Source organism: Mytilus californianus, unplaced genomic scaffold, assembly GCF_021869535.1.
Source record: "Mytilus californianus isolate M0D057914Y unplaced genomic scaffold, xbMytCali1.0.p SCAF_6, whole genome shotgun sequence".
Taxonomy (NCBI): Eukaryota; Metazoa; Mollusca; class Bivalvia; order Mytilida; family Mytilidae; genus Mytilus; species Mytilus californianus.
In genome coordinates this window covers 96,393,211-96,408,860 of record NW_026262712.1, presented here as the reverse complement: position 1 = coordinate 96,408,860, position 15,650 = coordinate 96,393,211, and the positions used below count along the sequence as shown (strand labels likewise).

The window sequence follows — 15,650 nt, the reverse complement described above, 5'->3', positions numbered from 1 at the left end:
ACGTCTTGGATGTCAATGGACGTAGACATTTTCTGACCAAAACTATAAAACAGTGCATTGATCACAATTTCGCTAATGTTTATCACTAATTCGGAAGTGCGATTTCATATGCAAGAATTTTCGAAAAGGATATTTCACTCTCCTTCTGTTACGACAATATCATTTATAAGGCTGAATCGTTTTGGTATTGTTCCATAAATCATTTTTATTATTTGACTTTGATTGAAGTCATAACTTTATAGATATTGATCAAATATTGTGCTTTGTAGTCTTTTGTGTAGATATTCACAATTTGTCATGCTTAGTGCATTTACGACTTGAAAGTTACTCAAACCGTGATATGAGTTGTAGAAATTTATATACCAAGTATTGATTTCACTCATATCAGACAAATGGCGCCCTTCAATAGTTATTGGTTGGTCAGACTTTTCTGGCGGTGTGGCGTCAATTTTCACTGGATGTGAATCTGCTATTGCACTTCTAGTTGCAAAGTCTAGTGCTGAAATACAAAGGAAACTACATGTATATTATAATCGTGTAATTGTATTTAAAGAACATTTATGTGTTCCCAAGTGGCAATTGAAATATAAATAAAAAAGATAGGTCATCTCCTGATGACCGTTCGATGGCGAAAACAAACTTCTAAACCTCGCCATATCTGAATATGCCCGTTTCATGTCAGGTGGTTTCTTTATTGATGTCATAGTTGTTGCTTGTTTTATCTATATTCTATTGGGTTGAGGGGGTTGGATAATTTAGTGTTATTTGCATATCTTTTTTATTCTATGATAGATCTTTTCACATCGTTTTAAGACTTTGGGCAAATTAAAGCTGAACATGTTGTATAGACGCTTGTTTGTTGATTATTTTTGATACAACGTTTTGACCTTAATTTCTTTCAAGAAAACAAAGTATTTATAATAGTCATGTATCGCAATACTTGCAGATAGAAGTTTTTTTAAAACGAACTGCCTATTGCTATTTTATTATTTCTAAAAAAAACAATATAAATTGGGACAGATTGAAATATACAGGTTACCAAAAAGGCGGCCACTGTAACTACCTCCGCGGTTGAATACATTCTATCATAATCTGATCTTCTGTTGAATACAGCTTAGAAGTCAGTGATACCTTTAACTGTGGCATAATACTCATGTCCATTCTGTAGCCGTACATCATGTATTGTGTAATGGTTTATAAGACCGACAGTTGTATATGGAAATACATCAGTTCCTCCTTTCGTTGATCCTGGAATTAGTTTTATACAATAACTTCCATAGTTTAAAGGAAAAACAAACTTATAACTACAGCTTAAGCATTAAGGTATTAGGGTATCTTTTTCTGAGCATCCCTTCTGTGCATGTTGCAAAAATACTTTTTTGTTTTAAAAATATTTTACCTTGTAACATTTAATATACCTCAAAAATATCTAAAAATTGAAATTTAAAGATTAAACTATCAAAAATTAAGTGTCGTAAAGTGTATTTAAAATTTTCAGATAATTATACAGAATTTGATAGGACAATTTGCGTTTTTTTTTTCATTTTTCAAGAAAATAAGGTTTGTGACCCCTATTTCTATGAAAAGCAATTCTCGCATTCAATTTTAGCCAATTCTATCGTTTTATGTTTCATCAATTCGTTGAATTCGATGTATTTTAACGAAAAAATAAAGTTACCCCTAGTTTTTATATTGGAATTTAAAAGAGCATTGACCCAGAAGTCTTTTACAAAAGTTTAAGAAAAATCTATTGTCGAACATTGAGAGACCCAAGCTACCTTATATGAAAGAGAAGAAAAATTTAATTGTTGAAATCAGGGGAAAATGTATCTGCGTTTAATTCCAATTGTCTTTCGTTTAATCTATAGAGCTAAATTAATACTGCTTCTATAACGGAGATGATTTGTGAATTTCATGAATTTTTGTATTCTTACCGATTCCAACTTGATATTCTTTAATTCCCGAACTATGCACAGTTTTCTTATATTCTTCCACATCGGTAAAGGTATCCCAGCTGACGAAAATATCTGACGACGATGACTGTTAATGGAAAACAAAATTTAGTACACAGATATATTTACATGTTATCAGCAATACTGTTATGAACGATCCATGGGTACTTTGAAAACATCCAAATAATGACTTGACATAAAAACACATTGATAACCAGGATATACATTGTAAATTGTATACACGAATACTTGATTTAAAACTACCACACAATCAGTTCACTCTATATGAATGCTCCAATCAAAGAGAAGCGAAAGATACCAAAGGGATAATCAAACGCATAAATCAAACAAACTGATAACGACATGTCTAAAAAACGAAAAACGACAAAAACACAAACAACAGTATACAAAACACAACGTAGAAAACTAACGACTTAGCAACACAAACCCTACAAAAAACTGCAGTAAATAAATTGTCTGTTTTTATCAATTATACTAATTCCGCTGATTAACGCAATAGCTGTCATAATAAGTTGACTAGAAAGTACTTACCCTTCTGCTGCACCTGAATTAATCTAAACCCATTTACTGTCATAGTCCTACTCAATATTCAGTTACTCTCGAATGATTTTTTTACTTTTGGTTGTCTTTCTCTTGGTTCGTAGTATTTGCCTGTCATTCGTCTACCTCTTTATTTTTTTCATTTATTCCAAAATAACTCAATTGAGAGGTTTAGCTAGCTATAAAACCAGGTTTAATCCACTATTTTCTACATAAGGAAATGCCTGTACCAAGTCAGGAATATGACAGTTTTTTTCTATTCGTTTCAACTTTGATGTGTTTGAGCTTTTGATTTGGCCATTTGATAAGGGACTTTCCGATTTGAATTTTTACTTGGAGTTCTGTATTTTTGTTATTTTACTTTTTTCAATTATAATGCAATGCTACGATGTCAATAAATTCTTACTTGATATTTCCTATCGGGATCAATACCAATCCACACTTGACCAGGTGTAGGTGGTGTTAAATCAACCGTGACCCCATCACTGCAAGTATTCGTTTCTTCTAAAACCTCTGTCCACTTCTCATATTGTATCTCTTTCTTTGGTGCATGGATACAAATTATGTATCGTTTTCCATGTTCTAATTCTTCATTTATATCGAATATAACGTTAACGTATTCTTTGTCTAAAATAAATAAAGAAATCATAATGTCAAAAATGTTGACAATATTCTGACTCAAAACTTGTTTTCAACAGCTAGAGAGAGGGTATATTTTTTAAACATTCTTTTCATTTCCAGATAAGTTTTAGATAAAACTCAAGTGAAAAACCATTAAATTGTTTCATTATAAACCTCTTATATTTTACTTTATGACAATAGCAACATACACAATAACTATATAAAGCTTATATTATATATAAAAAGAAGATTATGGGGTTAGATGGACATTGAGACATCTTTCTACCAGACACAAAATGAATGAAGGAGTTCACCTGTAAATCCGCATTTAATAGAATCAGGATGTGAACAGGGATCCTTCAATTTTAGCTTTGCATCATCTTTATAGTAACTTGTGATATCTAAATTTTCAGAGTCGATGACAGCCCATGTGTAGTTCTTGTGACGTAATAATGGCCACGTTCCTGATATAATATTTTTATACGGTGTATAATCAACATCAGACTCGTCCCATCTGCCATTCACTTCGAGATAAATGTCATGTCCGTATCCATCACGTTTTGTTCCATCTAATTAAATAAAAGTTTTATCATAGTGAGCATATGTTTATCAGATTAACATTACTTATCCAAATGTAAGTTTAATACATGAAACATACGAGCAAATAGATTATTACATGTATGTGTATCATTTAAAAAAAGGTACATTTCATGCATGACTTCCTTTAACCAGTGTTTTGTAATGAACCTTTATTTTATTACTGGATTGGTGTCTACTTCAAAGGACTTATTTCAACAAATTACAATTGTAAGGTTAAAATAACATAACATACCCATTGTAGTCTCTTGTATTCCAATAGCATCAATTACAACATTTGATACAATTAGAGAATCACCCTCATTGACTTTGCATGTTTTAATCTCCGTGGAAATCGTAGACCAAATGCCAGCCTTATTGTAACCCCTGATGAATATCTTACGACATTTTGAAAAATCCAAACTATTGTTCAAAGGTACAGTGAATAGTATCTGAAAATTATGCAATTACTAAGTGAACATTTTTTTAAATAAAAACATTCTATAGGTGTTTTCAAGTTTTTACTCAAGGAGTATTATATCTTTATGCAATTGCTTAACAAATGAAGGGTAATCTAGAAAATTTGCAATTTACAATCAACTTGGTATAGTAAGTATTCAAAACGTGATATGCATTATGCTCATACAATTATGTATTACTTTACTGCTATAAGCAAATTATATATGAATGTAACTCAGTGATCAGTTTTATGAGGTGTGTTTCTTGTTTATAAAAATAATAAATGATAACAATATAATAGCACTCTGTTTTAAGTCGTGAGTGCTTTATGAAAAAAAATCGGACTACAAATGTTATGCTTTCAAGAATTTAATTTCTTTATCATGAATACATGTACTCTAATGAAAGCAGTGTCTTCTTAAAATTCCAATGTATATGTGAATAGATACTATCGTTCCAAATTGTGTTTTTGACAAAAGACGCATTACATCTGCATCATCAAATCATGGAAGTATTATATTGACAGGAACTACTACGACCCAATTTCAAACGTTCCATCTGCGATGCCGCGCGCAATTTAATGACATGTTAGTTAACTTGAAACATGGCACGTTATTTACACACCAGCGTGTGGTGCCATACAATATCGTCATTCTCGGTTGCTTTCGCGATTACGGAAATGAACGAAGAAATCGAAAGTTGTGGTAAATTCTTCGGAAACAGCCATCGGTAAACCTCGGCAGATTCCGTTACCCTACATCTGCATATGTGTGCCGATTGATAGATTGATGGATTTGTGTGAGATATCATTTATCCATTATATTTGTACCATATTAATTGAATAAATGCTACATGTTTATTGATTTATTTTTCGGAACAAATTGCACTATATGTAATATATATCGCAAGTTGTGATTATATAATAACTGTTTACTCCAGTGGCACACATATCATGCATATTTAAGACGATTGTAAAATAATTGTTCTGATAAAAAGTAAAGATCAAAGAGATTTGAAATAAATGTAGAAATTATCAACCTTCGCTCTAAATCCAGATCCTTGGTTGGTATACGAATGTTTCAGCTGAGCCCGATGTGTTGAAATTTTGTATACTGCAACTGTTCAATAATATTTACTAGTATCATTTGGACAGATAGTGATAAAATATTTTATGGGACAGAGATACTTTACCTATTCCATAACATTTTATAAGTCTGGTTTTTTTTCTCAAATTGATAAATAAGGCTCAAATCATAAGTCAAGATTGGCACATTCATAAATGACAAATAGAAATACTGACACCGGCTGCATATTCGTTCAAATACGAATATTTTAGCCGTTTTAAATTTCACAAATGTCAAAAAAATTTAAACCTACTTATATATATTTATTTATTTTTTATAAATAACGAGGTGCGTCTTTTTTTAACTATATTTGTTATGTTGAATTTCTGTGATATTAAGTCCTTGATCGATTAATTTTCGCATTTAAAACTGAAAATTTCTACACATTAATCGGGTCGTCACAGTGTATATATTTATTAAGAAAATTTTCGTGACCCGGCGTTAACCGGAACACGCCCTTTTGACAGTTTTAACTTAACCCCCGAAGAAATAAAATAATGTCACTCACTATTTTGAATCGTTGTAGAATAATTAATTCTAGGCCTGTTTTCATTTTTTATGTATCAGTCGATTTGTTTAAATAATTTGTTCATGAATAAATGTCAACCTACGCGATTGAAATACGTAAAGGTGTTTTCCAACAGGTATTGATGTTAATATGTCTGGATAAAAAGCACGTGATTAATAAGAAGTATCTCTGGTCAATTTATGACCGCGTCATCGCAGATAGTCACAAAAGAAATACACGACAGCGTACTTATAAGACAGTTTCCATATCTTTTCTACAGTGCTACCCTGGTTATAAATAAGTGCTAATTAATCGTTGTAGTTCCTGTCAATATAATACTTCCATGATCAAATTAACTTGCTTAACAATAATTTTGATTAAACTATGGTATGACGGTGTATTTTTAATAATATTTCACCGTTTACTATGATTTGGCAAAAAATTTGGTACTTGTTGGTTTTATCAGCTCTTCCAACGTGTGTATCAGGTTTTGACCTTTATAAAATATCTTGGTTTCGAGATAGATTAATTGTCGTAACGCGTATCTGTTGCATTGTAATTTGTACCGTCAATGTTGATACTTTGCACATTCTGGTATCTCTTTGTTGTTTGTTGGTATCTTTTGCCTATCTTTTTCAGGCAAATAATAAAAATAAAAGCGCCATTCCGTTGCTTTTAGGTTTGTATTTGAATAAGGTCATTTTTTTGTCATTCAATCGATACACCCTATCCTTTCTTCTCCATTTTGCTGTTGAACACCTGGTTTCAGTATTGTTAGGTTTGATTGTCTACTTTTTCAATAGAACTTTAATACAAATATAATATAGCAAAATTGTGTTCTTTAGTCTAAAACTAAAACATTCATGCTCTCATCTATAATGATCAACGACAAAATACAAAACAAACAAGTGAGACTGGGAGCTACTGCTCACTGAAGATACCCCCCGCCGCATCACAAGGTATAGCTGACTTATATAAACCCTGAAACCCAAATTTCAGAAACCCTCGTTATGTAGTTCCTGAGAAAGATGCGACGAAAAATAGTCATGGGACGGACTGACGGACTGACGGACAGACAGAGGTAAAACAGTATACCCCCACTTTTTTAAAGCGGGGGTATAAAAACTTACATGCTCCATATCAACGACAGTAGCGTTGTCAATCTCATTCCATATTGTGTGAATACCAACATTGTCTCCTAATGCCCATTCATAATAATTAACAACACGTTGGGCCTCTGCGTGGTCTTTTATATCAGGGTCATACATCCTCTCAAATGTTACTAAAAGCTATACGAAAATAAATATTCAGATGATAGGCCATATATTATTTTTTCTTTAATTAATTAGCATGTTAGTCGATCAAATAAATGTGGATTGATGAAATAAAGAAAACTATAATGAGTACATAGATAGTACTGTCGAAAAATTACGAAATTATAATATTTCGAAAGGGTAATTGTGTGAATGCCTTAGTGTACAAAATTAAGATAACTCTGGCTTATTTGTCATGCTAACGTCATCTAATCAATCCATTTGTCGAGTGTAAAACTAAAAGAGGTTCAGCAAAGCATTTAAATTTGTTTTTTAACAAAATGATCATTATCTGAAGAAATTAGTGTGCTATACTGTTGATTCATAGTTTGTATACTAGTGCATGTAAAAACAAAAACAAAATAAGTGCTATCAGTGTATACAAGTTACAAGTGTGCTTGACTTTCAATCTTTAATGTGTTCTTCATGATCACAAAGCCACTTAACTAGTTTAACTTAATCTTTTGCATAAAACAATACCCAACATCTATGAAAACGTCTCATGCTTTTTAAATGTGCTATAAACTACCTGGTGATGTTTTGGTTCATCAACCTGGTGAACAGTGACGTTGCCAATAGATGGAGGATTGACTATGACAGTAATACCATTGCCATATACTGGTGGAAAACATAAATCTTCTGCGCAAAACTTAACAACAGCTCTATAGGATTTCCCTGGTTCCAAATCTAAATTACTTAACGTGATATATTGATGTTTTCCTACATACTGGAACTCCCTATATTCCTTCCAGATATCTGTTAACGAAAACATTATCCTTTAGAACTAAGAAGACAAGATGAAAATATTTCCGTTAAACACTTTGTTAAAGACAGTCTGGACTACAGGGAAACAAAGTGTATTTCTATTCATTATATATTTATCAAATAATTGTAATGTTGTTTAAACGAAAAATAATATTAGATTTGGTAGTTGTTCTGAAAAATAGATTTTTTTTCTAACTATCTATAATAAATATTATGCGTTCTATGTGCTTTGAAAATTGGTCTCGGAATTTATTGTAAATACACCTATAACAATATCCTTAAATCTTTTTGAGCGATATGGATTTGTTACCGTTACTATACACATAGTTTTGATTTATTTGAATAAATTCTCTCATTTTTTATTGATAAGAATCAAAATCAAAAATGGATTTGACAGAAATATAACAGTTCAAAAATAATTATTACTACACAATGCATAAGGTAAATAACGAACCTCCAAACACTCGTTCTTCAAGTTGAACAAATGCATCTCTTATGTAATCTGTGTACATTGATGGTATCGACCAATATACGTGTAAACTCGTTGTTGAAGATTGAAATTCAACATCCTCCTCACAAGTAGGCCGCGTGTCCTTTAAAAATAAAACAATAAATAGAACACAACATAATTTTATAACCTGTAGTAAATATCATTAAAATCTTTTTAACTGATGACAATGAGAATATTTTTTTATAAACACATTATTTGTAAATTATTCCTCTGTGAAAACTCTTGGGTCGATAGCCATCTCTCGATTAAGCTCGCAATCTTTTCGTATTTAGTGCATACATAAATATGAATTGGGGTTATACCTCATTGAGATATTGACACAAAGATAGAAACTTATTATTAAAAACAAATTAGAGGTCAACTTGTGATTTTCAACAGTAGAAAGTTTTCTGTACAATATCGTACGCTCTAAATCACCAATAGGCACCAACAGTTATGAATGCAATTAACAGAACTTTCAAAAATATTCTATCAACCCAAAATTCTTTTTTAAATGTAAAAATATTAAAGACAAATACTGACGATGTTTCTGATTGAGATCGGCCCCCTGAAAATCTGATTGGTAAGTATTGAATTGTAGCTGGTTTTATTCTGTTATTATGATATGCTTATGAATGAGTAAACAAGGAAGAAGCCTGTCTTATAACGTATATAATAACCTTAATTCATAACTCATTGAAACAGTTTGAGAACATACCTTGCTATGGTGACTCAGCTTCAAGTCTGGGGCCACTATAATAAACGTGAAGAATATTTTTTAAGAATAGGAAATATAGGTTAATATCATATTATTATATTATGAACATTAATACCATATATGAGACATTAAATTAGGTAAACCTTTTTAACTTTGGAAAAAAATGTAAGAAAATTGAAAAGTTGATTTCTAATTTAACCCAATTGTTGTCGTTTTACATTTTTTTTTTTTACATTTTTGTATCCCTCTAATTTATCTGGTACTCATTAAAATAAAGATTACCCGAACAATTGTTGCCATCTCTTATAACAATGCCTGTCAAATTTGTGTGGATATCTAAGACTCTTATACCATCTGAACTGACTTTTACACTACCGGCTGTTGTACCTGCTTCAAGAGTCACATAGTACATCTACAAGACGTAAACAACGCATAAAACTTGAAAACATGAAACCAAATTGTATGTATCCACATCTATGAGATTTCCATCATTGAAAGAAAAATCCTTTCATAGACTTATTTACTTTTTACCAAGAACGTGTTTTCACCCTTTTTAAAGTTAAAATACTTTAAATAAACCATTGATAAATAATAATTATCCCTCTTCTTATCAATAAAATTTTAACAGTGAAGTTGGTAAAACATCTCACAACATATAGGCACTACTTGTACCTGAAACGGCTGAAGATTAAGACCTTTAAAGGTGTAACTATTGTTAGTCTCCAACGTTTTCATTAGTGAGATATCACAAGTTCTGGGAACTGTTCCAATGCAAGCACTGTAATTAACATGTTGGTGAGGATGTATAAAACCAGACCATCTCACTGCCAATGATGATCTTTCTGGTGTAAAATCTCTGTCTTCGATATCCTTTAATTCAAAAGATATATGCACATAATAATTAGACTAGACACTTTCAAATTGTGTAGAAACATTGTATTAAATTCGATGTTTAATACATATTTGAAGACAAAAACTATGATAGCAGTAAATGTATGTTCTTTTATTAATTAAATTGTAACCTTTTTATACAAGATACATAACATTAATTGATAATCATTATAACTCATCTGTACAGAAAGGACCATTTAAACAGAACTCATATATTAAAAATTATGATGTTTGAAATATTAGCAGGTGTCTTTAACATGTTTAACACTAATCTTCAGAACAACAAAACAAGTAATTCATTACAAATGTTTATAAATTTTCTCGACATATATTATACCTTGGCCTGATTTGGAAGATTTGATGTGGTTATAACATCCATAACTATTCCTTCAGCAGGTAACTGAACATCATGGGTGTATCTAGTGGATGTCTGAATAACGCATAGACCTGCCAGATTTGTAGCTTTGATGGTAAAGTAGTAGTCATGGTGACCATGAAGTGACCATTTCAGGTGTGAAACAGATAAGGCTGTGCACGTGGCTGGTACAGTTCGTGTACATGGTCCACCAAATTGTAAATTTTGAAAAGATTGGATGTCGTACATGTTTGGTCTATGTCCTTTGAAATGTAAGTAGCTATTATATCAGCAAAGTACTTACATATTACAAATAAAAGTGCTGACATATCAATACAAATATTACCAAAGTTCTATATTTAGGTATGCAGGAAACTTGAATGACAAAAAGGAGCAATTTGCATGTAATTAAATAAATATTCACTTTTTTCTATGTGGTGTTTTATTACCTGATATTTAGCTGTTAGTCTTGTCTAATGTGGTCATGGTCCTGCATGTATTTATTTGTCTTATGAGTTTGATTGCCATCTAGGCATGTCCTTCCTTTTTCTTTATTTAATAATATAAGGATAAAATGGTAGTCATTTGAAATACCAAAATTTCAATTAACATTTAACTTTAACTTAGCTTTGATTAAACAGCATAAATCTGTGTTTAACTTACCAACGGCATACTTGAAATACATTGGATACGGGTCGTCTGGGTCCTCGAAAGCGTCTGCTGTCCAATTTGCAATTAAAACATCGTTTGTCAAGTAAACGTGTATATAAGAGCCAGAAAACCGTGGCTTTGTTGTATCAACAATAAATGGCCCAATACTCTAAAATATATACAAACCATTTACTGTTCTGACTTAGATTTGACATAGTTAAATGAGCATTTTTTATAATCGTTAGGTAAGAAGAACCAGTTGTGGTTGGTGCCTTCCTTACTATATATTCATAGAAATATAAGCATATATCATTATTATAGTTGTTTAAAATGTAATAATAGTACAGGGGTTCCATTTGTACAACCACAAAGCGTACGCCAAAAAAAACCCAAAATTAAAATAAATATACTCAAAAATTTACATTTAAACAAATGTTAAAGGGGCACTAGCTACGAGATATGTAAAAAAAAATAAAATATGATTTTTTTTTTTGTTCAATTATTAATGAAAGTGAAATAGTGAAATAATAATTCGCTTTTAGCTGCCAGTATGGTTCAGTTTTGTCAAGAAAGCTAAGAAACATCGATGATAAATTATTCACATGCAAGTAAATAATTCGACCTCATTGAATCCGTATTCATGTGACCTTCAATTTAACCCCTTAGCTAGAGAAGGATTACGCATGTTTGTATTTGTTTGTTTTTATAGTGATTAAGATTATAACACAATGTTGACTGCTGTACCCCAATTTTTGACATTTTTATCTATTATGTCTGTTTGTTTTATTCACAAATCGTTGACAATAAAATGGAATTTATGTAACTGTCATACAATTGAGAGGTTCACCTAGCTATAAAACCATGTTTAATCCACCATTTTCTACATAAGAAAATGCCTGTACCAAGTCAGGAATATGACAGTTGTTATACATTCGTTTGGACTTTGATTTTGCCATTATCTTGTCTTGTGTGAAGATCCTGCCTTTCAAAGGCACACCTCTGGTTTCAGAGTGAAATAAATGGTGTATTTAACAGAGAGAATATATGTTCCAGTAAGTAGTCGAAGTTTGATGGGGAGACGCTGGATGTCTTTTTCAGAAGTCTGACACTTGCCAGAGCATTGTGTAGATGACCAGTTTTATAATTAGGTGTTGAAATAAATGAAATACTCTTAAAGTAGACAGACATGGTAACAACATGTTCGACCCAGAAGGTGTCAATTGCTTTTCTGATAGAATTTTCCATTTTAATTTCGAGGGTAGTTCATCTAATATGTTAAAGATTGATGGTAAGCTGTATTCAATTAATAAAGATCTGATTTTTGTGAACCAACTGTCTTTTACGGCTGTTGAAATAAGGATTTGTCTTTTGGCAAGTTGTCTATCTATAGAGTTCTCTTGTCTTGAAATGTTAGCAATAATTCCTAAAGTTAATTTATGGATTTTACTGATACCTGGAATTGTACTTGATAGTATATATACGGCCATGTCTGATATGTTATTGGGAATAGATAGAATTTGTTTGATGCTTTTTCCATAGAATACTTCAATTGGTTCCAATTGTGTAGAATTTGGTAATAGTATTTCTAAGCCATAAATGAGGACTGGTAACACATAAACTTGGAATAGTTGCAAGCATGCAACGGGGTTAAGGCCGTTCTTGCCATGCAAGCCTGTCCCCATCAAGCTGTACATTGTTCTCCTTGCTTTGTTGATGTTTTCTTGGATAATTATTGGGATGGTTTGCCGAGAGTTTCTGCTGTGAGTAATTCCTAAGTGTACAGCGGTTTCAACATTTTGAATAGATGTATCATTTAATGTGAAATTGAAGTTGTCCTCTAATTTTGGTTTTCCAGTTTTGATAATTTTACATTTTGTAGGCTGTAAGGAATATTTCTCGTGTTGACTGTAATTCTCCACTGTTGTTAATAGGGTTTGCATATTGGTGGGGTCATTCACAACCAGTGTGACGTCATCTGCGCAAGTCAGTATAGCACAGTAGATGTGTCCAATATAGGATCCAAGTGTACTGTCATCTACTTGGTTAAGAATGTCATTGATATACAGTTTGTATAATTCTGTACTCAGTATTCCACCCTGCATTACTCCTTGCTTAATATCGAAGGGTTCAGAGACCAAATTTTCCCATCGAACTGAAGTTTGTGCACCAACACTCAGATCATGCAAAAGTAGCCATAATGAAACAGAGATCCCTGCTAAGTATAACTTTCTATATAGACTACTGTGGTGTACGACGTCAAAGGTTGATTTTACATCAAGCAGTGCTACATATAAAGGTGGTTTCCTGTATACTGCATCGATAATCACTTCATTGAGTAGGAGAGCGCAAAATAATGGTGATATTCTAGACCTGAATCCTCTCTGAAACTGATTTTGGATGGCTGCAATAATTTGCCATAGGTGTTCCTTAAGGAGTACTTCTAGGATTTTGCCAATTACAGGAAGAACTGTAATTCCTCTGTAGTTTTAAGGATCTGTAGGTAAACTTGGAAATTGATGATAAAATTCCCATCTTGATGTAATCTGGGATAGCACATGATATACAGATGATGTTAGTTAATTTTGTCAATGCACCTACCAGGTCTGGTCCTCCATGGATGAAATGTTCAGCTGTAATTCCATAAATGTCAGGAGCTTTATTTTTATTTAACTTGTTAATGGCATTCTGGACTTCTAAGGTTGAGAAAGAAATTGGAATTGAGTCATCAAGACAGGATTCCATGATAACATCAATGTCTGCCTCCCTGTTGGCATAGTCATCCTCAGGAGTAGCAGTAGGTGTAGCCAAATTTGCAAAGTGTTCATTCCACCCCTTTATAATTTCTTCTGCAGAGTTGTCAAATACTTTTCCTTGTACAGTAAGTTCAGTTAAAGACGACTTTCCTTGCTTCCGCTGTACATTTATTAATTTATAAAATGATTTAGTGTCACTGGACCGAGTATTCATAATTTCAGCATACTTATCGTCCCTCTGTCTAGCAATTTTTTTCCGCCTTGCTTTACGTAGTTCAGATCTAGTGTTTTTTCTACGAGTTGTACTTTTACCAGATTTTGGTTTACCATCCCTTTTCCATCCAAATAAGGCTTTCTTAGTGCAAGTGCTATCTCATCGTTCCAGATATGGGTGTTTTTCTGCTTGTAAGGTTTGGATTTTTTGGCAAATTTTTCCGAGGTATTTTAAGGTAACATATATCATATGACGACTGATATATTTGATGAAAAAAAGGACAAGATTCTGACAAATAACATAAGCCAATAAAAACAGACTATGACATTGCAAAAACAATGTTTAATTACTATTTTGAATAATAGTTTTATCGTATGGGATTTATAGTGCGTTTGTGTATTTAGATATATGATGTATGATGTTTTAGACGGTAGATGTTTTAAACAGTAGGGAAATAAGTATGCAAATAAATCTGGTCAAACGATATTTTGCTTTCAAGTCTGCCATATTCCAACAAACGACTTACCTGTATTCCTTCAACTCCTGCTTTACTGATAGATTTGATTATAATATAAAACTCCTTTCCATCCGGGACATCTGGGTGATTAAGTCGGAAGTGAGTATGATGTTTTGTTGCTCGAAATGAAACTATATCTGGAGCATTGCTGCTTGCTGTAGATGACAATCCAACTTCATAATCGTGAATCAAGTTGGCACCAATGGCCGGTTTCCAAGACATTTTGAACTTATGTAACAAAAAGACAATATTTGTTTTTTGACAAAACAGACATGACTTAATAAGGTAAATAAAACTACAGCTTCAAAACACGAGCTTGCACCAAAAAAGGAACTTATAAATGATCGGGGTTATCTTGTTATACTAGTAGCAAAAACAATGTATTTGTTTATAGCCCTTATTTTCTGTTTTATTTTTAGAAAATATAAAGTTAAGATGTAATATGATGAATAAATATGAGAAGATGCCTTTCTTGGTCTGCTTTGTTTCTGGACTCGTTTTACATGCATATTTATGTACCTAAACTAACGAGATCTGAAGTGTCCTTTGAAAAATTACAGTCAAATAAGTTTAGCTATACTTTGTTTAGTCTATAATGTTGCTTTAATTTTGAAATTATAAAGTTAACATATAGATAGACAAACATATCAATACCTGAACTTCCTTGGATACGACAGCAAGTATATGAAGGTTATTTTTGATGCCACAAAACTGAACTGCATTCTTTGATACCGGTTTCCCTTGTGGCAAAATGGTTAAATTTTCTAGGTTTGACACTCTGAAAAAAATCTGATTTCAATTAGCAGAGTTAATTTGCACATGTTTTAAATTTCGCAAATTTGCTTATTATTATTATTCATTGTGTGTTATGTATAATGCAAATGGTCTAGTCAAAGTGAGAAGTTTATACGCACAATGACTGGCTCACTAAATCAAAGCATGTGCCTAAAACAGCTATATTTTGTGTAGCTCCTTGTTGTTATGCTTCGAACGTTTTTTCTCAGAGGATTATGTTGTTGCTGATTGGCGTCATCTGTGGTTCAGCCCAAACAAAATAGTAATTCGTGTTAGCCTTTTTATTTATATCTACACTAAAAGTGTACAGTATTCTTTTTATTAATCATTTGATAAAGTGTGCTTTTTCCTATTGTTAAGTCTTCAATACAGGTACATGTACGTATC

At 32.0% G+C, this 15,650-nt stretch overlaps 1 protein-coding gene across 1 annotated transcript in view; it reads right to left on the bottom strand.

Moving 5' to 3' along the window:
* LOC127704619 (uncharacterized) overlaps positions 1–15,233 on the bottom strand; it is a 47,093-nt gene extending 31,860 nt beyond the window's left edge. Inside the window, exons 1-16 of the mRNA XM_052208737.1 lie at positions 15,123–15,233; positions 14,478–14,696; positions 10,997–11,153; positions 10,316–10,596; positions 9,760–9,957; positions 9,370–9,499; positions 9,088–9,122; positions 8,334–8,472; positions 7,644–7,870; positions 6,932–7,090; positions 3,967–4,162; positions 3,449–3,703; positions 2,920–3,140; positions 1,935–2,040; positions 1,132–1,248; positions 364–499 (exon numbers count right to left, since the gene is read on the bottom strand). Of these exons, the coding sequence (XP_052064697.1) occupies positions 364–499; positions 1,132–1,248; positions 1,935–2,040; positions 2,920–3,140; positions 3,449–3,703; positions 3,967–4,162; positions 6,932–7,090; positions 7,644–7,870; positions 8,334–8,472; positions 9,088–9,122; positions 9,370–9,499; positions 9,760–9,957; positions 10,316–10,596; positions 10,997–11,153; positions 14,478–14,690 (2,570 nt within the window). The 5' untranslated portion in view covers positions 14,691–14,696; positions 15,123–15,233. The remainder of the gene's footprint in view (positions 1–363; positions 500–1,131; positions 1,249–1,934; positions 2,041–2,919; positions 3,141–3,448; positions 3,704–3,966; positions 4,163–6,931; positions 7,091–7,643; positions 7,871–8,333; positions 8,473–9,087; positions 9,123–9,369; positions 9,500–9,759; positions 9,958–10,315; positions 10,597–10,996; positions 11,154–14,477; positions 14,697–15,122) is intronic.
* Between the last annotated feature and the right edge of the window lie 417 nt (positions 15,234–15,650).